The sequence below is a fragment of the Asterias amurensis genome, chromosome 20, assembly GCF_032118995.1.
Source record: "Asterias amurensis chromosome 20, ASM3211899v1".
Taxonomy (NCBI): Eukaryota; Metazoa; Echinodermata; class Asteroidea; order Forcipulatida; family Asteriidae; genus Asterias; species Asterias amurensis.
Window position 1 is genome coordinate 10,998,380 of NC_092667.1, and position 27,666 is coordinate 11,026,045.

Genomic DNA, 27,666 nt, shown 5'->3' on the forward strand with positions numbered 1-27,666 from the left:
AGGCAGTGGACACTATTGGTAGTTACTCAAAATAATTATTGGCATAAAACCTTTCTTGGTGACGAGTAATGGGGAGAGGTTGATGGTATAAAACAATGTGAGAAACGGCTCCCTCTGAAGTGCCATAGTTTTCGAGAAAGACGTAATTTTCCACGAATTTGATTTCGAGACCTCAGATTTAGAACTTGAAGTCTTGAAATCAACCATCTAAACGCACACAACTTTGTGTGACAATGTTATTTTTATTTTTTCATTATTATCTCGCAACTTCGATGACCGATTGAGCTCAAATTTTCATAGGTTTGTTATTTTATGCATATGTTGAGATACACCAACTGTGAAGGCTAGTCTTTGGCAATTACCAATAGTGTCCACTGCCTTTAATGTATGACAGTGTTACATTCTTCATATTTATAGTTGTAGTGTCCCCTTTTCAAAATAATGTACAATGTATTTATTTCAAGGTACATCTAACATCAAATAATATAGTCTGGTTCCCAGACCCAAAAATCTCCGACTAGGCTCTGTCGAATTTAGGGTCCGGTATCACCCAAACCCACGTGACCAAAAAGGAGGAATTCCTCCTTTTTCGAAGTTATCCGAATTGTTCCGAACGTGCTGTCGTCAACATTCGGACAGTATCGTTGATGTTCGGTATGGAATCGTAATGTCAGTCTTGTCGGCCGTAGATCCAGGAGTTTTTATGCCAGCTATTGTCAATGCAGGCGTTGTGCCTAAATAAAGCGTTTGCAAAGCGATGCGACAAGTTCAAAATATATACACCTGGGAAATCGCTCCGGGATCTGGTAAGTAATTTGTTGTCCTTTTTCTTCAAAAATATTGTTTCAAAGGTGTTTTGACTTGAGTGTTCATTAGACATTGATTGAGGATTAAGTTTCATGATTTTTGAAAGTGGTAAAAATGGGGCAAATCTGGTGACTAGCTGTCGAAATTATACGTGTTGAACCAGATTGTCATTAATTGCCGATCAAACTAATCTCGTAACCCTCCGGCCTGGCGGCCGTCGGGAGGAGGGTTACGTTATCGCAACTAGGTGCACACATGGTTTCCCTGGAGATGACCCCCCGACCCTGGCAAGTTGCGTCATGCTCTATTTTTAACCGTGGGTGATACCTGACCTAAGATTTCTAACAAGAGACGTCAATGAATCTTTGGTCAGGGGACCAGACTACATCGAATAGAACTTTGCCTCGTCAAACACAGTACCGAGAACGTCGGTTTTTAGGATTCTTGAGTTCCTGGCAGCACTGCAAAAAAAGCTGTTGAACTGATATCATAGGGGTGTCACACGGATGCCAACAAAAGAATCAAAGTTAAATTTGTGTTATTTCAACACCACAAGGTGTTTTAATTCTCTGTTCGGTATCTATATTTAAAATCATAGTTGAGCTTGTTCATGGTTCAGTTCTAATATTTTCAGATTTTATTTATTAACAGCAACTGGTCAAGACTTAACTTATTCTAATTGTGAAAATTATTGACAAAAATGTTAAAAACTATCTATGAACTGCAACGTCAGATATGACTACACTCTTCTAATAATTAATACTATCATCTCGTAACCCTTCTGAAAATGGTTTACTGATGGTACTTAATTATCATTAGTAAGGTAATTTCTTCAAATAGTAATGACTGGGGAGTTTATAACCCTTGTTCTTCTAGAATGGAATAATTCTCATTATTATCTAAAAGGGGATCTAGTTATTTTGTTTTTTGATTTTACAATGATTTTTTGTTTAAAGGTCATTATGGTTGATGTTGTTCATATTTGTTCATTCGCTCTTCGAAGGTTACATATTTTTTTATCAATTATTGTTTAACTACTACACTCAAAACATTGTAGATATTAGATTAAGTGTAAATAATTCGTCATAAAAATATTTAAGTAACAATAAAAATTAAATCAATTAATTATTTATGGCACTGGACACTATGGTAGTTTCTCAGAAATTGTTTAGTATAACAACTTCTTGATATCGAGAAACAGGGAGCCGTAGATAGTATTACGAAACATTGTGAAGAAGGGCTCCCTATAAAGCAATGAAGTTTGACAAAGAGGTAATTTCTCACTCAAATATTAGAATCAGTAAAAGACTGAAGGCCTAAAGCCTTTCTATGGCAACTGAAAACAGAAAAAAAAATTGCAACAAGGTTCAATTATAAGTGAAAATTTTGAAAGATTTGTTATTTTATGCATTATGTTGAGATACACCAAGTGAGAACATTCGGTCTTTGACAAATTATTACGCAGTACCTTTAAAAGTATGATATTGAGTATTGAGGTAGTAAATGTTGCCTCGTTCGCTTTAAGGCTTAAGGTCAGAAAATTGAGATACTATGACAATACATCAACTAATGTGTAATAATTCAATTAACGTACCAATACATTCTAGTCAATAGCTGTTCATGTATTCACCTAATTATGTACAAGTTGGCAAGTTTAAAGGTGGAGTAGATTACTGAAATTTTCAGATAGTTTTCAGTGGAATGTTACAAGATTAGCTACGCTTTTTGTGTTGTTACTACATTTTACCAATATTTGTAGCTTTATATCTTATTTACCTTTTGTTTGGATTAGTCCATGCTGGCTTGCATGTGTACGTTGAATAGATAAGGGTGCAATTATTTAAATTCATTGTTTAGTATTACAGTACAATGAACCTCATCAAACTCTAAAAACACCCAGGTCAGAGTGGTTTCCGATTCCATGGGGGGGGGGGGGGCTGGCACATCTCGGGGTCATAGCCACTTGCAAACTTGTTAAAATGGGATTTTAAATCATATCTGGCGTCAGTTAACTCTTTGGGGAGTCATTATAGCACCGATTCAGTGTCATACTGGACAAAAAGAGCAAGAGGGAAGAAGAGTAGTCGGAAAGAAGAGGCAACATGTCACAAACTCATAACAAATAGTTAATGACTACTGCTGTAAAGCATTATTCAACAACCTAGATAGCAAACCGTTGATAGTTTCCATTTGGGTGGTTTGACCACGACACCAGAAAACCAGCTTATATGGACCGGATAATCCTTAACAAAAAAAAAAAAACGTCTACGGTACTCGCCAGCTGTATGAAATTTAGCACATGGCTGCGCCCTGCTTCTGTTTTTTTTTTGTTTTTTTTTTTTACAGAGCACACAGTCTACATTAAACTTGCATTCATGCCATTATACGATAATGTTTTTTTCAGGTAAAACGTCAATATTATATTTCTATCTAAATTATGTATTGACGGACTATTTCATAATGATAACTGGTAACATCAACGTTTCGACACTTCATCACATCAAGATGTACTTATATTTTACTTATATTGCTATTAAAATATTTATGCTATTTGTACACTGCAAATTAACGTTGTTATATTGCGCACTTTGTATCACTAATAGTGGGTGCATGCTCGTCCTTTTACTGTCTACTTCCTACTCCAACATAAGTCGAAGCCGGTATCACTTAATGTACAATACGCGCTTTAACAACTACAACGAACGATTAATTCTACTAGCAAAAGTGATTTAAAGACAAGGTTAAAACGAAAACGATTCACTTTTCCTCCGTAGGACCTTCGTCCATGAACTTGGGGTAGACTTTATTGCTGTGAAGCTTCCTCTGCAAATGGAAAAAATATAATAAGGTAAAAAAAAGAGTGTTGAGTAGTTCTTAAACTGGCAGTGTCGTGGCCGTGCGTTAAAGGAAGAGTAATCTTATAGTCCTTCATTGAAATTGACCCAAGGTAGACTGACAGCATTTGGGTACTGTTGTTATACAAAATACAATGTCCAGAGATTTACATAAAATTTAAACCGTTTGAAAATAATATATGACGGCAGCGTACCTGAAAGTATTAGTTGCTGAGGTGCTATAGTTTTTGAGAAGTTACTAAAACAGTGTCATGAAAATACGTTTTTACATGCTAAAATAATGTTTGACCTCATGAACACTTTCATGACACTGTAAGAGATGTTAAATTTGCATCGGGGATAAAGAATATTAAATTGTGTTTTTGGTTTCATGACATTGGTTTACTAAAAAAAAAAAAGTACCTTAGCGACTAATAATTATTTTCAGGGAAGCTTTCTACTATCATCATCTTCAAACTGTGGAAGTTTAGTGTAAATCTGTAAATATTGTATTTTTGTCCTACAAAAAGTACATAGACCATTGAATAAAAAATGAAGATTATGCAGTTGGGTCTACTTACCAGAGCGTTTAAGTTGGCAGAGGGCGGTAGCTTGTAGAACTCAAAGGGTTCACTTCGCTGTGGCTCAATTGATACTGGTTCTTCGAGAAAGAAAAGCAAATTATATAAATTTACTTCTTTATTTCTGTAATTCCTTTGCTTGATCTTGGTCTCGGTCTCGGGTGACCGGTCTTGACTACAACACTGACAAACATCGGTTCAACGTCTAGGTGGTGGTAAATCAATCTTTATTGAGCAAATCAATATATAGAAAATATCAACAGAGGTCAAAGAAAGCACACTTAAGCCCAGGTCATTTATCATGGCCTACCACAAAGTTGGCCATGGTAGAGTGCAGGGCAGACAAAACAAGACAAACGCAAGACATAACAGCGAGTGAAAAGCACATGGAACAGAAATGTGCAATTACACAAATCCAAACTAGACGACAATATCATGCTGCGTCCATTTTGTTCGTGTTCCTCGTATTGAACAACAACAATGCATGCCAATAATCACCTTGCAATTAGGAACCATACTATTTTGCTCTTCCAGCCTCGGTTTAGTAACATTGATATCAATAGGAGAAATTCAAGATGGCTGCACCGTGATAAAGGTCTATACTTATTCTAGTCGAAAACGACTTGATAGTTAGTATGGTGGGAAATACGATACTGTAAGATTTGCGGTAACACTGTGTAAGGATAATCTCTAAATGAGTTGGGGTGGTTCCGAACCGAGCTTGTGGTTTCAACCCGACGCTTCAATTGATATGCTTCAAGATATGAACCAATCCTTTGATTGCAAGTCGTATACAGTCTAAGCCCTTGACTATGGCTGGCAAACTTCCACAATAGGATGTAAACACAGAGCAGGCAAAAGCCAATCTCTGTCATTCACACATTGGTTCAACGTCTATATCATCGTCGTGATCATCATTCGGCAAAGACTTGCGTCCTTGGCAGCCTCGTCCTCAAATTGTAATGGGGGCACGCATGGAGTCGCCGCCATCACCTGGGGTGGATTTCACAAAGGTAGTCCTAACTTAGGACTAGTCCTATGCAATGCTAAGAGATAGGACCAGTCTTAAGTTAGGATGAGTTACTGGTCCTAATTTAGGACCAGTCCTATCTCTTAGCATTGCTTAGGACTAGTCCTAAGTTAGGACTACCTTTGTGAAATCCACCCCAGGTCTCTTCAAATCGCTGCTCTTCTTACCTCTTCTACACTTCTACCACTCCATTTTGTCACATTGTCTACCCAGCGCTGCTAAGGGCGCCATCTGCCTCGAATTTCACGAATCAAAACGAGACTTGAAAACAGCGATTAGCTTGTATGGATTAGAAACTACAATCGTGTAATTGCAAATCGTGCGGTCTAAAACCACGTCTTGACCACGGTTGTTACTCACCAGGAGCCTTTTCCAGATCTTGAATAAATTCCTCGTCGTTTTCCATCGGTTCCACCTCCAGATCGTCATTATCAAGGGCAGGATGCTTCTTGGTGTCTTTGTCAGAAACGGTTTTCACATCAGTGTTCTGTGTAACCGACGTCGAATTGAAGTGTGCTGCCTGGTCCTGTAATGAGTTTAGGTGATTATGATTAAGGGAATGAAAGGGTAGCGACGAGGTCTTAAACTGCCGTTTAAAATCGGCAGGGTCGTGGCCGTGCAATACAGGCCCAAGGTTTTAAACGGCAGTCTAAGAACGAGTCACTACTCTTTTATTCCCATGTATAATGCCTTTTTGGTTAAAAGGCGAAATGAGAATTAAGAAACTCTGTAAAACTTATACGTTTGCAGACGTCCTTGAGCTCTGTACGTGTGTTGCATTTTATGACTGAGACAGTTTTCGGATATGCATTCGTGCGCGTGTATACATCTTAACGTATCCTAAAACAACCGGTTATAAACAGCTTCAGCTGGTCATTATCAACCATTTAAACCGCCAATATGAATAGCGAAACTGTCGGAGGTATATTTTATGAATTTCATGTAATCTCTGTTTTCACTGAGTTGGTTAAATATTCTAACAAAAATAATATAATAATAACTTAACTAATTGTTTAGAATACGTTGGGTGAAGTTTTAACTTAAAAGTCTTCAAAATATGCATCCACTTAATCTTAAAACTCGTCTTTCCATACCCCCCCTCCCTCCCACAAAAAGGGAGAAATGAAAAATAAATAAATAAATAAAATAGAAATTATAAAACCCAAAACGAAACTTAAAAATTCAAGTGGAAGTAAAATGTACATGAATACATGTTGCAGAACAGAAAATTTACTTAACTGTGCTAATTGAAGTACCCGACAACAATTTTCGCTTTTCTCTAATACGCAAAAACGCTGCCTTGACCTGTGTGTAAACATAATAAAGGTGAATATTGATGATAATTATGTGAAAAGTTGTAGTGAAACCATCGAACACGACACAGATTGGTGGACTACGGGTCTCTTGCCAATTATTGTTTTGTTTTGGCATATATTTTGTAATTGTTATTATGTTGGGTTATGTTCAATACCTGTTCATAAATCCAAAGTTGAAATAGGTTGGGGAAATGTCAAATTTAATATTCAATTTTTAATCGTATCAAATGACATGGATTTAGTGGGGCATGGATTTAGTGGGGCTGCTGTCACCTCCGGTACCAATTGGTCCCAGAATCTACGACCACGGAGTAAGGAAATGAAAATGCACTGCCTGTTTGTGAACTGAAACCACAGGTCGACTTGGTACCATACGAAGCTTACCTCTGAGTTAAAAGCGCATTGGTTCAGGAATATGAAGAGACCCTGGAAAGAGTTGAAGATGGTAAACAGGTACTGAAACATAATGGTGGCGCTATTAACGGCCAATATCCCAAAGATCCAAGTCAGACCGAGGATTGGGAGCAGTACCACGGCGCCCTTTAACCCAGCTCTTTTGAAATAGAAAACAAATAAATGAACCAATAAATATAAAGGGGATATCTTAGAAAATTCATTCTCTTTTTAGTTCTATTATTTTGTTAAGATGTTTTGTTAAGTTGTGTCAGCAAATAGACACGCAGTGTCCTGGGGGGGGGGGGGAGGGGGCAGTGGTCCCGACCCGCCAGCGCGAGGGCGCTACACAGTACCGCTGAGGAGCTGTGTTGTGGCGAGTCCCTCACCTGCTGAAAGGTTGGAACACACGTTCCAGTGGTGAAACATTATCTAAGCGTTTGTTGTTCTGACAGTTGTTAGGGAAAGTCGTGCAGATTTGAACCAATAACAACCAAGACAGAATCTTTTACCGTTTGTTTGTACTCGAGTGCTGAATTATCTGACAGGGTTAACTATCGTTACAGTATTGTAAAACACGGTTAAATTAAGCCTTGTTTCTTTAATGTCCAATGTCACTTACTTGATGTTTGCATGTTCTTTATCATTTAACTCGGCCGATTTCACAATAACTCGCAACACCAAGATAAACACGATGATGTTCACCTAAAAGATCAACAATGCACAATAAAATCCCTTCGAATTACTTATAACATTTATATAGAAAACTTGTAACTTGCGACTGAACTTTGCCAAAGTAATGTTTCCACGCGGTATTGGTCCCTATTTAAACCAATCATTAATACAGTAATAATCATTTTGTCATTAAAGTTAGTTTTATTTCAGCTGCAAATTGCAACAGTCTATTGTAAACGATATCTGAATTTTATAGTCGGCAAAACATCCAAATGGAAACATAACATCAACTTTTTGTAAAGAAGACACTAAAGATATTTCAGTTTCAGACTTTAAAACCCCTATACAAAAAATTAAAAATAAAACCAATCACATGCATGGCTTCTCCGGCTCTACCTGGGTCCACGGCTTTTAATGCACGGAGAGAAATATTGCAAAATATGTTGTAAAACTGTATGTATTTGTTGTAAAACGGCAGGATCATGACTTTTCTTGGGTTTGTATATATTTCAATTGAAGGATACACGAATCCAGTATCTTACCCCAACGACACAAAGAGCTGGAACAACGAAGGCCCATATCAAACCAGACGAGATGTCAAGCCAGCAACTGGAATATCAAACATACACGAACACAAACTATCAAGAGTATTTTATGCCATTAGTAGTACTACAACGAAACATTGTTTTCAAAATGAGTCCAGCCAAACCTGAAATTGTGTATGTAACATAAATTGCTGGAGACAGACTATTTCAGGACCGTGGTTAATTACAACAAAATCGAGGATGAATCCATAGTGTTTGTTAAAAAGTTCAAGATAACTTGTTAATAGTTCATGAAAACTGGTTAACTCGGTTTTGAACACAAAAATAGTTCTGATATACATACACTTTGTTCGTCCCGTAGCCTTCAATACGAATACCAAGGGATACCAAGGTAATGGCGGCAGGAATGCCCCAGCCGACGAGTAGGTACGGATACATCTTGATGTTCTCACTTCCGTAGACTTTGATCACCTTCCTGTAAAGGTGTATTCCTTCTACAAGCATCCAACCAAAGACGGACAGGTAGAAGAAATGCAGGAGTATTGCAATAACCTTACACACTACCTAGACGAATGAAACAAATAACATTATTTAATGCACCAATATTAGTGTAACGCGTTGATCATTCATTCAGTCGATCCGGGATACTTATTGATGGACCTCCAAACATGTGGGTTTCCAACGCTGTCAATCTTCCAGTCGCAGGCCAGGGTCACTGCACAATGTGTCCACATAGGTGGTTTGTGGTCTGCCACGGGTGCAGTTTCGACCCTGAGCAGGGGCCCATAGAACCAGCTTGCTCACTGCCAGCTTAGTATGTCTGAGACAGTGACCTGCTAATCTAAGCCTTCCTGCCCCAATCTTGGTGCTTACTATCGGTAGTCCACCGTAGAGCTCCCGATTTGTGATGTATACAACGAATCATTCGTGACGTAGCACTTGATCTTCACAAAAAAAGCACGCCACCAAGAGTCTGCACTTGAAGATAATTATTTATATTGTTTTTCCGTAGTTGTGAACCCGGATACGTTTGCTTTCAGTGTAAATTCTGTAAGGGGAAATTATATTTATCCAATCGGCCACTGTACGAAAATTTTTTTGGGTGGTGCCCTTTATTAATCGACTTACTTTATCTTCAGTTCTCTCAAGACCTCCAATAAAGAGCAACTGTGCAATCAAAATTGCAAGTGCCAAGCTGGAGTGAATGAATATTCTATCTGATCGAAGCTTCCTCCTGTGAATAAAAAAGTGATATCAAATAATTGACGCTGTTCTTTAGGTGTTGTCGGTTTGTGGTACATTAAAAAAAAATAGGAAATCTATTCATTGCAGAGACTTGAGTTTCGAAACAATTTTGTTAATATGAAAGTATGAATCCAAACATGAAACCGCGTTTAAAGACAGTGGACACTATTAGTAATTGTCAAAGACTAGTCTTCACAGTTTGTGTATCTCTACATATGCATAAATTAACCAACCTTTGAAAATTTGAGCTTAATCGGTCATCGAAGTGGCGAGATAATAATGAAAGAAAAAACACCTTGACACACGAAGTTGTGTGCTTTCAGATGCTTGATTTCGAGACCTCAAGTTCTAAATCTGAGGTCTCGAAATCAAAATTGTGGAAAATTACTTCTTTCTCGAAAACTACGTCACTTCAGAGGGTGCTGTATCTCACAATGTTTTATACCATCAACCTCTCCCCGATACTCATAATCGAGGAAGGTTTTATGCTAATAATTATTTTGAGTAGTTAACAATAGTGTCCACTGCCTTTAATATACAAACGCTGTATTTGTCTGATTCTCGGTATCCATTTTTTAATCCATTCTTACCAAAGATAGCCATAGATCGCCAACGTTAACAGCAATAGCATTATGGATACACAACACCCAATGTATGTTATCCACATAAGTGCCGAAGAGTCAGCTTCGGAAATCTGCAAGAAAAATATGAGAACAAGGCAATATGAGAACAATTATTAAGGTAAGATAAAAGAATAGTAAGACAAACCAGTGCGACTTATATTGAATTGTTCGGAGGATATTTTGGACCTTCGTGCGTAATTTTCATTGTATATTCATTTGTTATTATCTGTTGAAGAACGAAATACTTGTTATGTTGAATTGATAAATTGATTTGAATTGGTGTAAAGAGTATAGTGACTTCAGGCGTGTTTTTTTTTCTTTTCTTGTTCTTTCACAAACAAACCAAACAAACACCCAAACAAAGATACGTCAGTATTACTTTTAAATTGCCCTTAACTGTTCTCGTCACGACAAGGTGTAATGTCCAACTACCTCAACTAATGTGCAACTACCTCATTATGTAAGCCTACCTCGTATGCTGTGACTTGCATGAGAACAGCAAAGTTCGTCGAATGGTTGCAATAACAAAAGCTTGATGATTTCAAAGTTGTAACGCTACATCCTGTTGTCGACAGTTGACCGTCCCTATTGTAACAAAAGAGACGTGAATTCAACAAACATCGATTACTGCAATTTTTATCACGTATACTATTCTTGAAAACCCCTTTCCCATTAAAAATAGTTTCATTTAAAAGAACTTCGCTGGCTTGCTGCAAGTTTGAAGCGGATACCATTCAAGATATTGTTCGGGTACAAATACCTCAACGACACTGGTTGTCATATTGACTGTCTCCAAATCAGCATGGCCACTCAAGCCTCAGCATCTGACACTCCTAGTCTGAATTAAAAACTTGCTTGTTTTGACATTATTTACGTGTTGTTTTGTGGCATGGTGTCAGTGACGTAAGCTCTGCCGACAGCCAAAGGCTACCAATATTTCTCCAAAGAGTTTCAGCCAATTGTTTTTCAATGAGACTGTAATGCACTCTGCACACAGAAAGGACAAAAGCTGCGACTTAGTTGTTATTGCACATTCGAGGAGTAGGAACAATTGTTGTGGGTCTCCCCCACCCCGTCCGCCCCCTCCCCACCACCACTACCACCACAATCACTAGGATATTCCTAAGTCTCGGAAAATCATTTTGGAGGAGTACTGACTGTTAAGTTTAAAACTGGGGCTTACCGATACTTGTTTTGAACAACATAAAATAAAAATAATAATATGCAGCTCAGTAAATTTATAGTAATAAATCAAGCTGTACTTGTTTCCAGCTCCCTCTACCCAGAACACGCAGGCCGTAGTCCTTGTTGCATTCAAGGCACCCACTTCGGTGAATTCATCCTCTGCATCCTGTATTAAACAAAGCAAACATTGTAGATTTCAGCTCCCAATAACAACACAAACTTTATACCACTGCGTATAGTTCCATTATTGGGTGCGTAAGTTGTGCACCATTCAAAAATTGTCACATAAAAAAGCAAATTTTACAAAAGAGAAGTCATTTTAGAAGTAATTTGTTTCAATAAAAGACAATGTGACCTATGATATCACATGTTTACAAAAGAGCAACAGAGCCTGGACCTCCTGCAGGCATGATTTGTACACAGCTCAATGGAAGAAAACATCAATACTTGTGGATATTGCACTGTCTAATTCTTATCAACATTTGATATGATGAAAGGGGCACATCTCAAAACTTGACCAGCTTTTACTTTCGTAACGCTTGGTTTTATGTGGAAGTTATGACACAAAATGTCAACTTTCAGTATCGTGCCTGCCAGAACACTGAAAGAATGTACAAGGTCACACTTATTGTAAACAAGGTTCACATGGTCTATACTGAAGAAGATTGAGTCCAAACATCAATATCCATTTTTGGAGGGAAGCTTTGTCTGTTTCTTGTCATTTTGGTATGTCATGTTCAAGCATAAAACGTAGGTGGAATTTGATTTTTTTAAGGATTAAATTCTCAGTTTTCTGGAATATATTGAATGGTATTAACTCCGGGGTGATTAAGAGGCATGCTTTCCGTTGCGTTAAATTTTACCAGCAAATCATTTCCCCATTCCAGTAATTATGCTTTCACAATGGCATGTTGCCGCAGTGTGTGTGTGTGCGTATTTTGTGTTAGACTTGATGACAAGTCGTTAGGCGCTGCCTATTTGTCTGCCGTTCATGCAACAGTCACAGTGCGATTTATACACATGCAACAGTCGTAGGTAGTGCGGGGCAGCTCTACTGCGACCGACTCAAACACACATACTGAGATCGAGGGTGTGTGTATCGTCCCCGTAGCAGCTAAACCGCGCTGTAACTACACACCGCGCTTAACAATTACCGTCTTGATTTCAAGACTAGTATTGTGTGGGCTGACGAGACTGCCCTTGTGGGGGTCTTATACAAAATGGAACTATGGAACCGCTAAAATACGTGCGTTTAATATTGTGGTATTGAAGGTATTACCACTTTGACATTTACATTTTTCACCACAAAAGCTTCTCATGGAAAATGATGCTAAACAAAAACACCAACATTGATAGACATCGAAACGGAAACAATGTTTCTTACCAGCAAATGGTGCAAACTAAAATTGACCGGAACTGACTTTCTTCTGCGGTTTACGAAGATAGAAAATGTCAAGATGGCGCTGTTCAGGTGCACTGAGGTTGTGTTGGGTGCTGACTTGTTGCTAAACACAAAAACAAAACGGGGGGGGGTATTAAATTAATGTCAGCCTTTCAACATTTTCCATATTATTGTAGTTTTGGTTGGGTATAATGATGTTGTAGTTGTCAAAGAACAGTAATCTCATCACTCAGTGTATCCCAGTGCATAAAATACCAACCTGTGAAACTTATGTGGCTGATTTGGTCATCGGAATTGCAAGAAAATAGTGACAGAAAAAATATGTGTGTTGCTTAGAATTCTGTGCTTTCAGATGTTTGATGCCTCAAGCCTTTCTCTGATTCGATTTTCTGTGAAAAAGGTGGCAAGCAACATTTTGAAGGGCAAACAAAAATGGAGAACCATTTGTTCAAACTAAAATTGAGTTGTGGACGTCATCAGCCGGATTTAATGGTCTAAACCGGTTGCCAAACTCTAAGACTATTTATAGACATTGAAGTCCATCCGTGTAACATTTCGTATTACTTGACAAAAGCTAATACCTAGAGGAGGTCTCTTCGGAGAACTGTATTGCGGAGGTGCCGTTTACTTCTTGCACGGGTGTTTTCTTCCTCAAAACCACATACGTCACAGTATCTGCAAGACAAAATCACTTGAATGCGTTGTCTCAAAAAAACCTTAAATAACCAGAAACACAATGTGTTCAAGTCCATCCCATTATATGTTCTGACTGTATTCTCACAGCATTCGAAACATTTCTATTGTGTTCCAACTTCAGTCCAGCTACATTCGAGAGCTAATAATCTATACCCGAAATGTGCAAGAATCATTCAAGCGGGTTCGAAGTGCAATCTAAGTAGTCAAACTGCATATTAACAAAGCTTGGTCAATTTGAAAGTCACTCCAAAGTATGACACGAATTTTGAAAGTTCTTTATTCCGGCTGGTTCTGCTTGATTCCTGCTGACTCAGAATAAGTGTGACGTGGGTATTAATGATGGCCAACTTTTAAACAGTAAGAATTTCACTAGTTTTAGCTTGGAAATATCATGGGGCTTGCCTCCTTATTATTTTGTTCCTACCGGTGTCGAGGTCTATACCGGGCAAGTCGACCGTAAGCTCCTCTTCGAATCTGTCCAGTTCCCCGGGCTCGGATTCCACGTTGTGACTATACTGAAATCCATCTAAAGAGCTGACATCCGGAGAGTGACACAAAGTTACACCTGCACAAACGAAAAAATAAAAATAAGTTCCAGATAATTTAATTGTTTTTATGTTGAGTTAAACGACTCCATTTATTCAAACTTCATCAATCTTAATTCAACTGTAGAGTCGCTACGAATGTACAGTTGAGTGTAGAGACATTACTCAGTAATATTGCAACCAATGGGAGACTTTTGGGACACTTGGTGGCAGCAGACTTACCAGGTAAAACCCATTGTTCTCGGTAATGTGCGCATGCTCAGAACTACGTAAACAATGGAAATTTACCTGGTAAGTCTGCTGCCACCTAGCGTTCCAAAGTCTCCCTTTGGCGATTAGCTATATTAACTGTGCAAAGATAGGGGAAACAATGTTTATAATAAATTCAAGTGTAGATTCTGACTACAATGTACTCGCCTTCGGATCGTACATTCTATCCAGGAATCTTCACTTTCTCGTCCATTCTCACTGACTTAAAAGTTACTGGACAAAGGAGTGTTGATTACTTACTTGCCGTGTCGTAGGTGGCTCGTGTACAGTTTCCTTGGCCCAAAGTTCCCGCCAAATACTCCATCGCATCTTCAACATCAGTTGAGACTGACATATGGTCTTCGACAGACTGTCGATCAAAATATCAAAAAGATCCGTTATTATTTTACAGTTGAATTACGTGTCATGTACTACACTCCGTAACATTGTGATTATTTTATTTGTTTGTTTGTTTGTTTGTTTGTTTGTTTGTTTGTTTGTTTTTCGAGAACTGTAAATCGAATTCCGTAATTGTTTTTATTACAGGCTTCTATAAATGTCTGGAATTTGGGTGTGATCCCTGGCTACACGGGAGTTAATGGTTGTATGGCTTCTAAATGGCACCCCGAACAAAGATATTGACAAAATAGGGACACCGCCACTATAGGGCTAGATAGCTCAGTTGGTAGAGCGCCGGCACGTTAATCCGGAGGTCGTTGGTTCGAATCCCACTCTGGTCAATTCTTTGTTCAACCCCAAAAATCATTTCAAAATTTACCCCGTCAGTTTCCCTTGTGGTTTACATTGAATTAGAGACTGCTCATTTATTCAGGTCAAGAATGCAGTGCCTTTTATGCAACCATTGGATGATTTGTTTGTACATACCACATGTTCCTTGGGATCTGTTAACTTGGAGTACACCTGTAGAACAAGCTGCAAACAAAAACAAAATAGAAAACATATTGTTGGTGTTGCTTCTGGTGTTGTTGCTGTTTTACGTTGCTGTTGTTACTGCTACTGTCGCTGTCGCGGTCGATGTCGCCGTCATTGTTACTGTCGATGCCACTTCCGCTGCCACTGTCGCTGTTGTTGTCATTTTTCGCAGTTGCTGCCGCTGCCACTGCCACTGCGCTGTTGTTGCCACTGTCGCTGTCACTTTCGCTGGAACTTGAACTTTCACTGTCGCTGCCACTGTCGCTGTGCTGTCCTTTTTGTTGTCGTTGTCGTTGTCACGATTGTTGTCGCTATCGTTGTTGTTTCCACCCTTCTTTTGTTGTAATAATTGACAAATAATTTTTGTCGTAGAATCCCATTTTTTAATTTTGCCATCTTAATTCAAATCATGCTAAGCTGCTGCCGTCGGTTTCACAAACTCTTCCTAACTAAAGACTAATCTTAGGACTTAGGACGAGTCCCAACCGTGCACTTTTGCATGCAGACCTTAAGATTAATCCTAAGTTAGGAAGAGTTACTCGTCCTAACACGAGATAAGACGAGTCCTAACTCTTTGAGACATTGACGGCAGGTTTTGTACATCTTACCTCCGATGCGTCTTTGGTTTCGGAAGTCGGTAGCTGATGTAAAGGAAGGGTCGGGATGACTTTCAGGAACTGTTGCAGATTCTCCTTCTCACCGTCTTGCAGTTCGCCATCGTGCCCAATGATAGCGCTTAAATTGCTGCATCGTATCGCCATCTAAAAACGTGGCAGACAAAAGATGTGTAAGTTTAAATTTGTAAATCCATGAACTTCTAGTTTCTTTTCTGTACAGAAAGTGTTCAATGGCTTTAAGTTTTGCCTGACGTAACTTGTCTCACGCTAGATTTTGATCTGCACCAAATTTGCTGACCTTTCACCAAATTCATTCCGGGTCATATTAAAAAAAAAAAATATTGGAGTCAGTTATACCGAGGCCACTGGTTTTTGACCAGGGTCATGATTTCCTTATTCTAAAAATGTATTTGCATATCCCAAATGTAACTCATTAATGTACTTTACCTGTAAAGAATCCACTGGTCCTTCCGAGCAGCTGTCCAATGTAGTTAATAACGATGAAGTGGTGTCAGCGGTTGTAGTCTCGGGCTGGGTTGTAGCTCTGGTCGTTGGAAGTGTGGTTGTCTGTGGTTGAGTAGTTTGAGCAGTAGTTAGGGCATCAGTTGTAGCTATGGTCGTATCTTGCTCGGTTGTTTCAACTGTGGTTGGCTGCTGAGTAGTCTGGGAAGTTGTTTGTTGGTCGGTAGTTGTAGGCTGATCTGTTGTAGCTCTGGTCGTATCTGCCAAGGATGTTTGAGTTGTACTTTGCTGCATGGTAGTCTGTGCAGTAGTTGGTTGAAAGGTTGTGGCTTTGGTCGTGGTTAACTTGGTTGTTTGAATCGTAGTTGCCTGTTGGGTTGTCTGAACAGAAGTTGGTTGACTAGTGCTAGGTTGCTTACTTGTAGCTATGGTTGTCGTTGCTTTCTTGGTCGTTTGAATTGTAGTTGCCTGCTGGGTTGTCTGAACAGTAGTTGGTTGACTAGTGGTAGGTTGCTCAGTTGTAGCTACAGTTGTCGTCACTTTCTTGGTTGTTAGAACTGTGGTTGGCGGAGGAGTTGTTTGGGTGGTTGTTGGTTGACCGGTAGTGGGCTTACTTGTTGTGGTTGCTGTGTTTGTTGGTAAGAGTGAATGGTTTAATGAACATTAATGGGAGACTTTGAAACGCTAGGTGGCAGCAAACTCTCCAGGTGAATTTTTATTGTTTATGTAGTTCTGAGCATGCGCACATTACCGAGTACAATAGATTTCACCTGGTAAGTCTGCTGCCACCAAGCGTCCCAAAAGTCTACCATTGATTCCAATAATGTATCTTCAGTATACTGCCTAGAGGTCATTGCGTTTACTTTAAGTTAAGTGGTGTCGAGGCCAAACGGGTAAGACCATCGGACTCAGGTTCCGGTGGTTAAATCATGGGGATATAGGTTCAAATCTCGGACGTGACACTTTGGTTGTTGAGCAAGACACGTAACCGTAATTGCTTCTCTCCATCCAGTGGTAAAATGTTTACCTGAGGGTAGAGATGGTTTATGTAAATGATTAGCTTGGGGCACAGTAACTCGCAGCACCGGCTGTATACTCCCCAAGGAGATGAGATGGTTTAAGGAATGACAAATATGGCCCAGTGACCAGGGGAATAATGTCAGAAGCGCTTTGATATGGCCTTCGAGCTGTGATAACGCACTATATATAAAATTTGATTATTATTATTGTGAAACCTGCGGGAACCAACAAGTGTATTTAACTTTTTAGCAAGTTGCATAACACTTTCGTTACCTTTAGAAACGATGATAGTCTTTGATAGACTTCCACTGGAACCGACAACATCCAATGCCTCGCACGCGAAAGTAGCGTCGGTAGCCGAGGTCCAAGAGCGAACCTTCAGCTCAGACCGCGTCCTGTATATATTGGGTATGCTTTCGATGATATCAATATTTGATGAAGGAGATACCGGGTAGAAGCGGGACTCGTCATCAGAGCGATACCAGGTGATGTTGGGGTTACTTCCAGACTTCGCTAAGCACACCAACTCCACATCAAAAGCGTCGTCAGCGCTGGTCTCAACCAAGTAGTGAATCACTAACTTGGACTCTGGATTAAACAAGATACAATAAACAAAACAAAATTTAATGCAAGTTCTCCCACAAAACAAGAAACGAGGCTAAAAGCCACCATTGGTATGGGGCCAAGAACTCAAGAGGAGCTAAAGGTATGAATTGATATTCCTCTGAAAACAGTCTAGATTGTAGGATGAAGGGACTTACGCACCGGTCAAGGAGTTCCAAATGGATGCAATATAATATATTAATTGTTATAACCATTTAGCCACTGAACCGCCCAGCCGCCTATCGATATACTGTAGTGGTAGGAGGAAACCTTGCTAGCTTGTGTTTGTAGAAAAAAAAGAACATCAAAAGAATCCTCGATAGTCATTATTAAGCTAATGAAGCTAATGATGGTGAAATAATTTTAGCTCTTACCCCAACAAGACGCTCATTAGTAAAGACAAAGAAAACTGTATTTATTCATTATTCATGATAATATTGTCGAAAACTCGCGCCTTCGCATTTAATCAGTATAATCATTGAGTCAGATAAAAGCCTTGAAAAGCTATTGTGTCCATTTTATCCTTACAAAGAAATATTCGCCATAAAAATTACCGTAGCCGTTTAACGAGAGACATGTATTGTTCTCATGCGAAATTGTACTTTTATACAAATATCAAGGTTCAAATTGTGCATAAAAAAATAAGCTGTGGCTATCTTTTAAAATTTGAACTACGATTCCAGTAATTAACTGCAATAATCTTGAAGTATTAGTTTTCAGCAAACTCGGGACTAGAGGGTTAAAGAGGGCCTTTGTCACAGCCATCCATCGTCAGCTTTACAAAGGCCCAAAAGGTCGGACTCCTCTTTCGGATAATTGAAATCAGTCCAAATCAGGATTTTTATATAGCAGGTGTTTTGAACAAAGTGTTACATGAATTTTTTTTTTTTTTCGAGAGAGAGAATTTTACATTTCACTGTGTGAGTGCTTCCTTTTCACACGGAAGAGCTTTTCCGCGCGTAAGGTTTTCTATTTCACTGTTTCAGTGTCTCTTTTTACGTAGAAGTGTAACTCTTTCACGTAAAAGTGCTCCTTTTGAAAGTGATAGTATTTGCCTTTCACGTGGGAGTAATTCTTTCTCGCGTGAACATCATTATACTTTCACGATGATACTGCTTTTCTTATCCATTTTAACGATAGCGAAGTTTTGAACTCACCTGAAGTTTCGCTGAGGTATGCAGTTTGAACTTCAGTGTCGTTAAACGTTCTGTAAAACATTTTGAAATCGCTGAAATCGCCTTCTGGACGTCCTACAGTTACACCATTAGGTGAGAACAAACGAATAATGTTATTAGGGTTTGTATTGATGGTTTGAGTTCCCGTCTCAGTTGTAAGCGAGTAGCTTAACACCCCATTCTTGTAATACCTGGTTCCATCATCGGCATTGTATGTGAAACAATGATGGGTCCATACATCAGTTGGAAATACATCAGGATTGTCCATTTTCATCTCCCAAGTCTTGTTATTGAGATCCCCACGGACCTGCAAAACAAACTTTTTTGTCATATAAATAGCGAAACCTTTAGCTTTCACGTCATGCCCTCCCGTGGATACTACGTGTCGTTTTAGATTGCTTGGGAGGCTCAAGTATCTCATCCAGAATGTCAGTGTCCAACCCGATGTACAGCAAGATGTATCCGTGATGCACCTGTCGGGTCGTTTTCCGAAATCTATGTCGCTAGTAATGTTTGTTCTGTGTGCGCAGAGATGATTGGATGAGTCGAAACTGTCTGCAGATATCGGTAACGGCTCATCCCCAGGCGTCACATGCACATCTCCGGACAAGCCGCCTACAGTGGGATAGATTGAGTATATTGTCCCACCGCATGATACCGGGTCATCGTCACTCCCATTTGCCTTGCCACTCAGTTCCCAGTAGAAAGCGGGGTCCGGTAGGGTGTCTAGAAACAGAAACAAACTGTGAAGTATTATCCATTTTGAAAGTTATATTATTTCATTCAGTAATAAGACATTGGGTCATGTAGCTGTGTTCCGTACGCTTATCTGGTAGTAAACTAAAGATGAAGATTTTCGACGATGCATTTTCTCATTACTACAACATTTATTCTTTAGATAAAGTCTAGTTACATTATTGTCTGAATAATATATCGTTTTAAAGGCCTGCGTATGCCCTCTATGAGAAGACCGGTGTATTTCTGTGCCTAGAGTTAAAATAACTGTCCCCAATTCAAAACTGCAACAACAAGAAAAAAAGATAAGGTGTTTGAAAACGGAAAAAAACTACTTAATTCGCATAAAAATGGAGGGGAGGGGGGAAGGGGGAGGGGGGCAAGATTAAATACACGGAGAGATCATTCATATGTTAATATATTTATCTTGTAAACAAGAAACTGCATCGGACTTCAGCATATTGTAGCTGAATTTACACCAAGAACCCGTTAAAAAGGTATTTTATACAATATTTCCTTGCCAGAAATACGCTGTGTCCAGGCCAAACAACCTAACGCAGATTTGTTTGTCCTCAAAATATGCGAAAATATATTGAGGATAACTGCAATAGTCGTGCGTCTCTTCGGGAAAAAAGACGTAAATCAAAAATATTAATTGGATTGCTTATTATTAGTACAGGGAACCAGACAAAGATAGTCGGGGGGGGGCTATGAGGATCATTTTAAACAATTATTTATGGAAGGGGAGCAAACATCATTTGCTTCTCCTGTTTCCTACATGTTTGAATAATGTGACATTATCTGTTAATTATTGTTCAATAACTGGATCAAGTTATTATATGTTTAACTGAGCAATGTCATCACACTTTGTATTGATTAATGTTGACATGAGACAATGTATCTGGACAGAAAAATATTTAGACATCCAAGCATTGTAGATAGACCTTATCATGGTGCAGCCATCTCGAATTAATCCCATATCTATAAATGTTCCTAAACCGAGACTGGAAGAACAAAATAGTCTGGTTACTATTTGCAAATTGATTATTAGCATTTATTATTGTCATTCGATATGAGAAACACGACTAAGATGGAGGCAGCATGATAAAGGTCCATACCGGTTGAAGTTGGACATTCGAATCTGATCTCGTAGTCCAGGCATGTCTCTTTGTTGGGAGGTTGATCCGAGTTTTGACACAGGAGTCCGGCGGCAGGAGTGCAACTAAAGTTAAGAGACTGCCCGGCGGTGACGTGATCAGTGTGGGCAAATTTCACTCGGCACTCGGCCTGGGTTGGGCTGTCGCACACCGATGGGTAAACCTGTCAGGAATGTAGAAAACAGTGTTCGTAACTGGAAACGAAATCAATGGTTGTATCGACAATGTACGACAACTAGGATGAGAACAAACTTAGTGCGTAAAGTTGTTCTCTATTTCGAGCACTTAAAAACATTGTCAGTACTAAAAATCAATTGTGAGAGGTTGAAATAATTTATTTCGAGTGCACGAAATGATTTCGTGAAAAAATTATAAATTCGAGCGCAGGAAAAAATACTCAATCTATTTTTTGGTAACGTGATTTTGTTGTCACAATACGAAGGTATTGTGTCCCTTTAAATGTCCCTTTAAACCTTGCATGAACTTAAATTGGGGGAGGGGAGTGCTTCAAAGGTTAAGATAAATGAAGAACAAAACTCTCAACAAAACTTTATTTTACCATTATGTGTGTATTTTTAACAAGTGAAGGTCTATCTGAAACAGATTTAGAAAAATTAAACGATTTCGTACTGATTCTCCAATAAACTTGACAGAATTGATTAAAAAAAAATCGTCTAAGATCACAGATTTACATATAACTTACACGGTCTAATGGTGATGATAGTCCCCAAAAAAAACATCCCTTGAATATTCGATGAGAAATAAATAATTTTCCGTTTGGAGTTTATCGCTCAGTGAGATGTTCATTCATGTTTTTTTTTTTTTTTTTTTTTTTTATCTATGTAATGTAGAAGATGTAGAAAGATTGCACTATTCTCTCGGGAACCAGATGGCCGATCGATTTCAGACTTCTACAGGTTTGTCAGTTTATGTATGAAATATAATGGTGGATTACATAAAGTGCTTCACTGTCAGCAACTGTTTGCTAGAAAAAACAAAAAATTGTAGAGTCCCTTTAAAATCCTAAAAATAAAAATCAGCAACTAACCGATCTGACCGCTGCTAGCGTCTCATTGTCCGTACCGTTGACAGGATCATTCACGCTGAACCAACCCGTCCATGTAGTAGGGGCAACAATGGGAGGTATCGTCTCTGAAAAACAGTGAAATTAAATCTGTGAAGCAGTTCAGAAACCTTAAGTATTTTGTTTTCAAGTATTTGCATGGTGTGGAGAAATAAGAAGAAACTATTTATCAATATTCATAAATACCTCAGACAGTTTCGCTATTCCTATTGGTGGAGAGCGCGTCACGTGGGTGTGTATAAACCTTTGTTTATGACCAGTAAAAAGTGTTGAAAAATGGGCGTGACACGCCTGCTTGCACCATTTGCTTTGCACCGGCTTTACCATTTCATAGCTGGAGGGGTGTTGTGTTGAAAGAAATCTTAACAATTATAATTTTTGCATTTATTTTACTTTTTGACCAAAAAGTGATGATGTTTTTGACCGAAGATGTATTTATGAATGGGAATCAAAGTGTGTTGAATCGGTTTTCAACTAGCGGTCCAAACCCGCCGAGGCCTGGTTCTTTATAATTTACCTCGACTTCGTCTCGGTAAAATTATCAAGAACCAGGCCTCGTTGAGATTAAACCACTAGTTGAAAACCTCTTCACCACACATCGATTCCCTTAGTAAACTTTGCGGGTACAACCATTCTCTTTCGAGAGAGAGTGTTGGCTCTGAAAAGAGCAGCACTCTCCTGAAGACGAGCGGAGTATACATGTTCGAAACGTCGAGACCAAACCGTTTTTCTTTTTTGAGCGAACACTCACTCAAAAGAGACTTACGCATGGTGGTTGTACCCACAATTTTACTATTTATTTATAGTTTATTTTTATTTTGGTTTCCTGTTAGGTCAGTGCGAGCAGTATTTCCGCCTGCAATGGATATCTCTAGGCAAATTGTGTTCCGAACATATTTAAATGACGATCCATGCTGAGACTACCTGGACGCAGTTCACCCATTCTAGTAAAAGTTTTAAATGGAATGGCGATTGTAGTAATTCGTCTCAATCATTGAATTGTTAAAACCCAACCCCTTCCCCGACCATGTAGACGCATAATGCTTTCCCGTTCACTGTTTATACAGAATTTAGCCAAAACATTGTTCCCTTCTGTGACAAAATGCCAATGATAATGTTCCTTTCTGAAACGGACACTAAAAGTAACCCGTAGTGGCAGGAAATTATGTGTAACCAATGACCACTAATATTTGGATAGTGCTTACATACCAGGTAAACAAACTCCTGTTGTAGACCTCATTTGAAGGAACACGTACTGTAAAAAAAAGGGGGAAACAAATAAAGTATGAAAGGCAGTGGACACTATTGGTAATTATTCAAAACAATTATAAGCATAAAACCTTACTTGGTAACGAGTAATGGGGAGAGGTTGATAGTATAAAATATTGTGAGAAACGGCTCCCTCTGAAGTGACGTAGTTTTCGAGAAAGAAGTAATTTTCAACGAATTTGATTTCGAAACCCAAACATTGGAAATTGAAGTCACCTGGAAATATAATTTCTGGCGTGGGATCGGTCGAGGTCATTTAAATGTCAGCTTGTACTTTTCACCATCGTCTGCACGCAGTGTGTGCACAATGCCGTGTACTTCAATTAGTGTTGTATTGTGTGAATTGACTGCGAGTCTCCGCGTGAAATGTGCTCGAATGTCAAAGGTACATCTGACTTTTTTAGTTTGTTGTTGTTGTTGTTGTGGTTTTTTTCTTCTTACTGGAAGACCTTGGTACCAATCAGTAGCACACGAACTACGTGGGCTTTGATGTGGCTTTCCGGATCGGTGAGCAAGCTCAATATTCCATAATAAAATCGGGCGATACCGATTGTTTTTCTCGAAACGGTCTACACCGTTGGATAAGAGCTGTACACTCGATATAACGAAATCAAAGCTGTCAAACCATCTGGAATTCATCTGGAAGACAAGGTTGATATAAACATCACGGAGAGGCTATTGTACTGGCTAATAGATTTTTGATCGAATGTTATTTTAGTAGGATTACAAAATTTTGCATGGTGGAAATACGGTATGGAAAGGTTAGCGGTACCACCTAGGATCTCTAAATGAGTTCGGGTGGTTCTAAAAAAAGAAAAACTTTGGTTTCAACTCGACGTTTCGATCAGTAGGCTCTGATCGTCTTCTGGAGAAACGTCGAGTTGAAACCAGCGGTTCTTTTCAGAACCACCTCAACTCATTTAAAGATAGTCATTACATGGTGGTACCGCAAACCTTTGCATATCGAATATTATTATCTGTTGTACACACAATTTTGTTTTTAAATAGTTCTACGACATGATCCTTTGTGAGGCTAAGAAACACAACCGTCATTCTTCACAGTTTATCCATTACAGTTAATGTGTTTTGGTATTAAAGGCAGTGGACACTATTGGTAATTACTCCAAATAATTAATAGCATAAAACCTTGAGAGGGAGAGGTTGATAGTATAAAAGATTGTGAGAAACGGCTCCCTCTGAAGTAATGTAGTTTTCGAGAGAAAGAAGCAATTTTCCCAGAATTTGATTTCGAAACCTCAGATTTAGAATTTGGGGTCTCGAAATCAAGCATAAAGCGCACAACTTCGTGTGACAAATGTGTTTTTTCTCGCAACTTCGACGACCGATTGAACTCAAATTTTCACAGGTTTGTTATTTCATGCATATGTTGATACACCAACTGTGGAGACTAGTCTTCGACAGTTACCAATAGTGTCCAGTGTCTTTTGGGGTTTCTAGCAATTTGGAATCTGATTGAAGGCTGCAAAGATTTTTGGTCATAATAGAACTATCAGTTTTGATCAGGCAAATTTAATTCATAAAAAATGTTTCTCCACCCTAATTATAAAACAAATAAATGGCTGCTCAGGCCACATCTATCAAAGTGTTTCCATGTGTACTGTGGTAATAACCATGCATTGAATGCTTTTGTCAGTTTTCACCCGGCAAGTTTTGACACTAAATTAAAATCATGTCTGGGCGGTGTTGACATTGAAAGAGGCACAATCTACTTTACGGTGACATCTCCGTGACTCCGTAAATTCAAAACTAATGATGTCATTCAAGGGACACACAGGCTTCGTTTGTGCTTTATAGGAGTCGGATCAGGTAAATATTTGACGTTGTGTGCTCACGATTCAGCAAATTATTTCATTTTTTTAACTTTTTGGGAAGAAGGGCCATGTAAACAAAATGGCAAAAGTAAACAAAATTGCATTTTCAATTCAATACATAGCCCGTTAAAGCTCATTAATATTGTTTTGTTTTTAGCCAACATTTTAAGGTGATCTTTGGGTCTGAAAAACTGTTTTTAGATCATATTATTTAAAACTTGCAAAATCAATATTTTTACAATATTTTTAGCAATCAAAATTTAATTTTTTTCCAGAGATGTTCGAACATTTTCGGTTTTGATTTAGGCCAACATTGGTCTTCAATTGCTGGTGAAAAAAAGTTGGCCATTTGTATCCTGTTGTAACAGTACTGCCTTAAAAAAGATCTCATTTTCGACTTGACTGGATCTTTATGTATATATCCGATCAGGACTCGAGCACTAGTGGATTTATTGTTTAAGATAAAACAGCCCCCCCCCCCCCCCCAAAAAAAAAAAAAAAAAAAAAAAAAAAAAAAAAACATTAACAACAAAACAGATAGACAGACAAACAGGAGTTGACTACCCCGTCCACAATAAGCATTCCCAAAGAGCATCTTTTGTTATACTATTTGGAGTTCTTATCACGCTGTCACCATCTTGGTCATGTTCCCTGTTTCCAAAAACAGTAATGAATGATGACATCTATTGCGCAAACATGGCACCAGACTATTGTTTCGTTCAGCCTCGGTTTGGTTACAATGAGTTGGAACGGAGCAAAATCAAGATGAATAAAGGTTAATAGGTCTAGTTCCTCTCATTTTGCCCTGGCATTATATGAATACAGCAATCCGGGATTGAGACCGTTATTAAATAAGTGACCAGCTGAACATTCCTAAGACTGGGGTGCCGATGGGGAGCGAAGTCTCATTGATGATCGTCACTGTTATGCAAATGAGGATGATTGTGTTGTTTTCGAAGTACTTATAGTGGCGAATTTGCCCTCTGAATGGCCAGTCATTGTGTGTAGATCCTCCAATGGTAGACAGCATTGAATAGAGGCATTATATAACTCTGTATTGTTACAGTAAAATACCGGTAATGACATATCCATTCATCGAAACAGACAAAGTACAATACATATGAAGAATAAAGTCGAGGCTCTACACGTGCAAGCTTGCTCGATGGTGTGCAATTGAATTGTATAGGAAATACCTTCGCTTTGGACCATGTCGCGCTGGAGCACAGCCGTATCTCTCGGCTCTTCGTGGGATCCTGTACCTCGCATTTTCTGATGAACTTTTACTTGTAAATTAATCAAACAGTCTAACCGTGGCCAACCATTTTTAGCAAACTTGTTTGCACTTTTTTGCTAATTGTGACATTATTTATCTGAGGTTTTGCCGAAAAGTTTAAGTTACAGTGGGCGGAGAGAGCCCACTGAGTAAATGGCCGTGAACTGCAATGGTGAACCTTCACGGCCAACTTGGAACACGTCTCGGTGAGGTAAGGCTTGGAAACATAACCCATCAATCATTAATTGAATCAACCAAAAAGTCAACCAACTACTTTATTTCCACATGTACACATTAAAGGTACATTCATATAAATCGATCAAATAAAGTAAATATGACTGGCTAGGCACACTGTATGCTTGAATGATTGTGGCATGTCGTGTCGGAGCGGTGACAGCAGAGATTAGATAGCGCTCTTATAATCTTTTATTAAGAGCACCGACCTTAATCTAAATTATTTGTTTCTCTCAAATTGCTACTTTTCCAAAAATTGAGTACAGGTACACACTATACACTAAAAATGACGTAAATATATGTTTGACTTGGTCTGGCTTGGCCTGTCTTGGCTGGCTTGGCCTGGCTTGGCCTGGCTTGGCCTGGCTTGGCCTAGGTTTGCTAGGCTTGGCCTGGTCTGGCTTGACTTGGCTTGGCTTGGCTTGGCTTGGAGTGATCTGGCTTGGCTTGGCTTGGCCTTCCTTGGTCCGACTTGAACTGGCTTAGCCTGGCTTGGCCTGTCTTGGTCTGGCTTGGCCTGCCTGCCTTAGTCCGACTTGGAATGGCTTGGCTTTGTTTGGCCTTGCTTGGCTTTGCAAAGTCTGTACGTTTTAAATCAAATTGGCCGCCATGTATAAACCGAATATAGGCCGCCAGTTTTAAATCCAATAGGCTGCCAATTGTAATTAAAAAACATTTTATAAAACAACCCACATAGTCTTGTCATGACAATGTTAACAACAATCAGAGCCTTGCGAAGTTTGCTAAATCACCACCCTTTGGATTTGAAGTTAAAAACGTTTTTTTTTTTTTTTTTTTTTTTTTTTTTTTTTTTTTTTTTATTCGTCCCAGGTGCAGCTGTAAGCGGTGGCTCAAGACGGGGAACGACTTGAGCCGTGCAGACCCAGCAGCCAGCTCCCATCCAGCCAGCTCACATCCAGCCAGACTTTAATGAACATTGACATGACTTTTTTTTGTGAGATGCTGACGATTCTAAAGAGGTTGGATGGGACCAACAGATGAAAGTCTATTATCTATGGATATGTGGTTTGTGGACGAATATTGTGATCTATGGATATGTGGTTTGTGGACGAACATTGGAGTCATCGCCGGAGTCACCGCCGGATTCAGGTAAGGAAGACTTGGCACCATCCGACCTCCACTGTT

General features: G+C 39.0%; 2 protein-coding genes across 2 annotated transcripts; both read right to left on the reverse strand.

The window, feature by feature from the left end:
* LOC139952725 (adhesion G-protein coupled receptor D1-like) lies at window positions 1–15,053 on the reverse strand. Its single transcript, XM_071951926.1, has 17 exons — window positions 15,012–15,053; window positions 14,388–14,496; window positions 13,757–13,897; window positions 13,218–13,311; window positions 12,619–12,739; window positions 11,312–11,400; window positions 10,520–10,634; window positions 10,017–10,120; window positions 9,310–9,412; window positions 8,525–8,745; window positions 8,179–8,245; window positions 7,584–7,666; window positions 6,953–7,121; window positions 6,492–6,557; window positions 5,613–5,778; window positions 4,223–4,302; window positions 1–3,630 (listed from the first exon to the last, which is right to left on the reverse strand). Exons 2-17 carry the CDS (start codon window positions 14,479–14,481, stop codon window positions 3,565–3,567), a joined length of 1,779 nt encoding a protein of 592 aa, XP_071808027.1. The 5' UTR covers window positions 14,482–14,496; window positions 15,012–15,053; the 3' UTR covers window positions 1–3,564.
* A 1,220-nt stretch (window positions 15,054–16,273) lies between these two features.
* Window positions 16,274–26,279, reverse strand: LOC139952707 (uncharacterized; the record flags this gene model as incomplete). The annotated part of the gene is made up of 6 exons (XM_071951909.1): window positions 26,207–26,279; window positions 21,877–21,980; window positions 20,790–20,991; window positions 18,919–19,662; window positions 17,432–17,746; window positions 16,274–16,764 (listed from the first exon to the last, which is right to left on the reverse strand). Coding segments are annotated over exons 1-6 (1,929 nt in total), but the record flags the coding sequence as incomplete, so codon positions are not given.
* Window positions 26,280–27,666: the final 1,387 nt, after the last annotated feature.

Bases quoted from the DNA above. Each gene is read 5' to 3' on its own strand.
- LOC139952725 (XM_071951926.1), bottom strand. From the start codon at position 14,481: ATGTCAGTCTCAACTGATGTTGAAGATGCGATGGAGTATTTGGCGGGA. The intron at 9,413-10,016 runs GTAAGAATGGAT...TATTCACAGGAG, and splicing joins GCGATCTATGGCTATCTTTG to GAAGCTTCGATCAGATAGAA. The intron at 8,746-9,309 runs GTAAGTCGATTA...TCATTCGTCTAG, and splicing joins TTGAGAGAACTGAAGATAAA to GTAGTGTGTAAGGTTATTGC.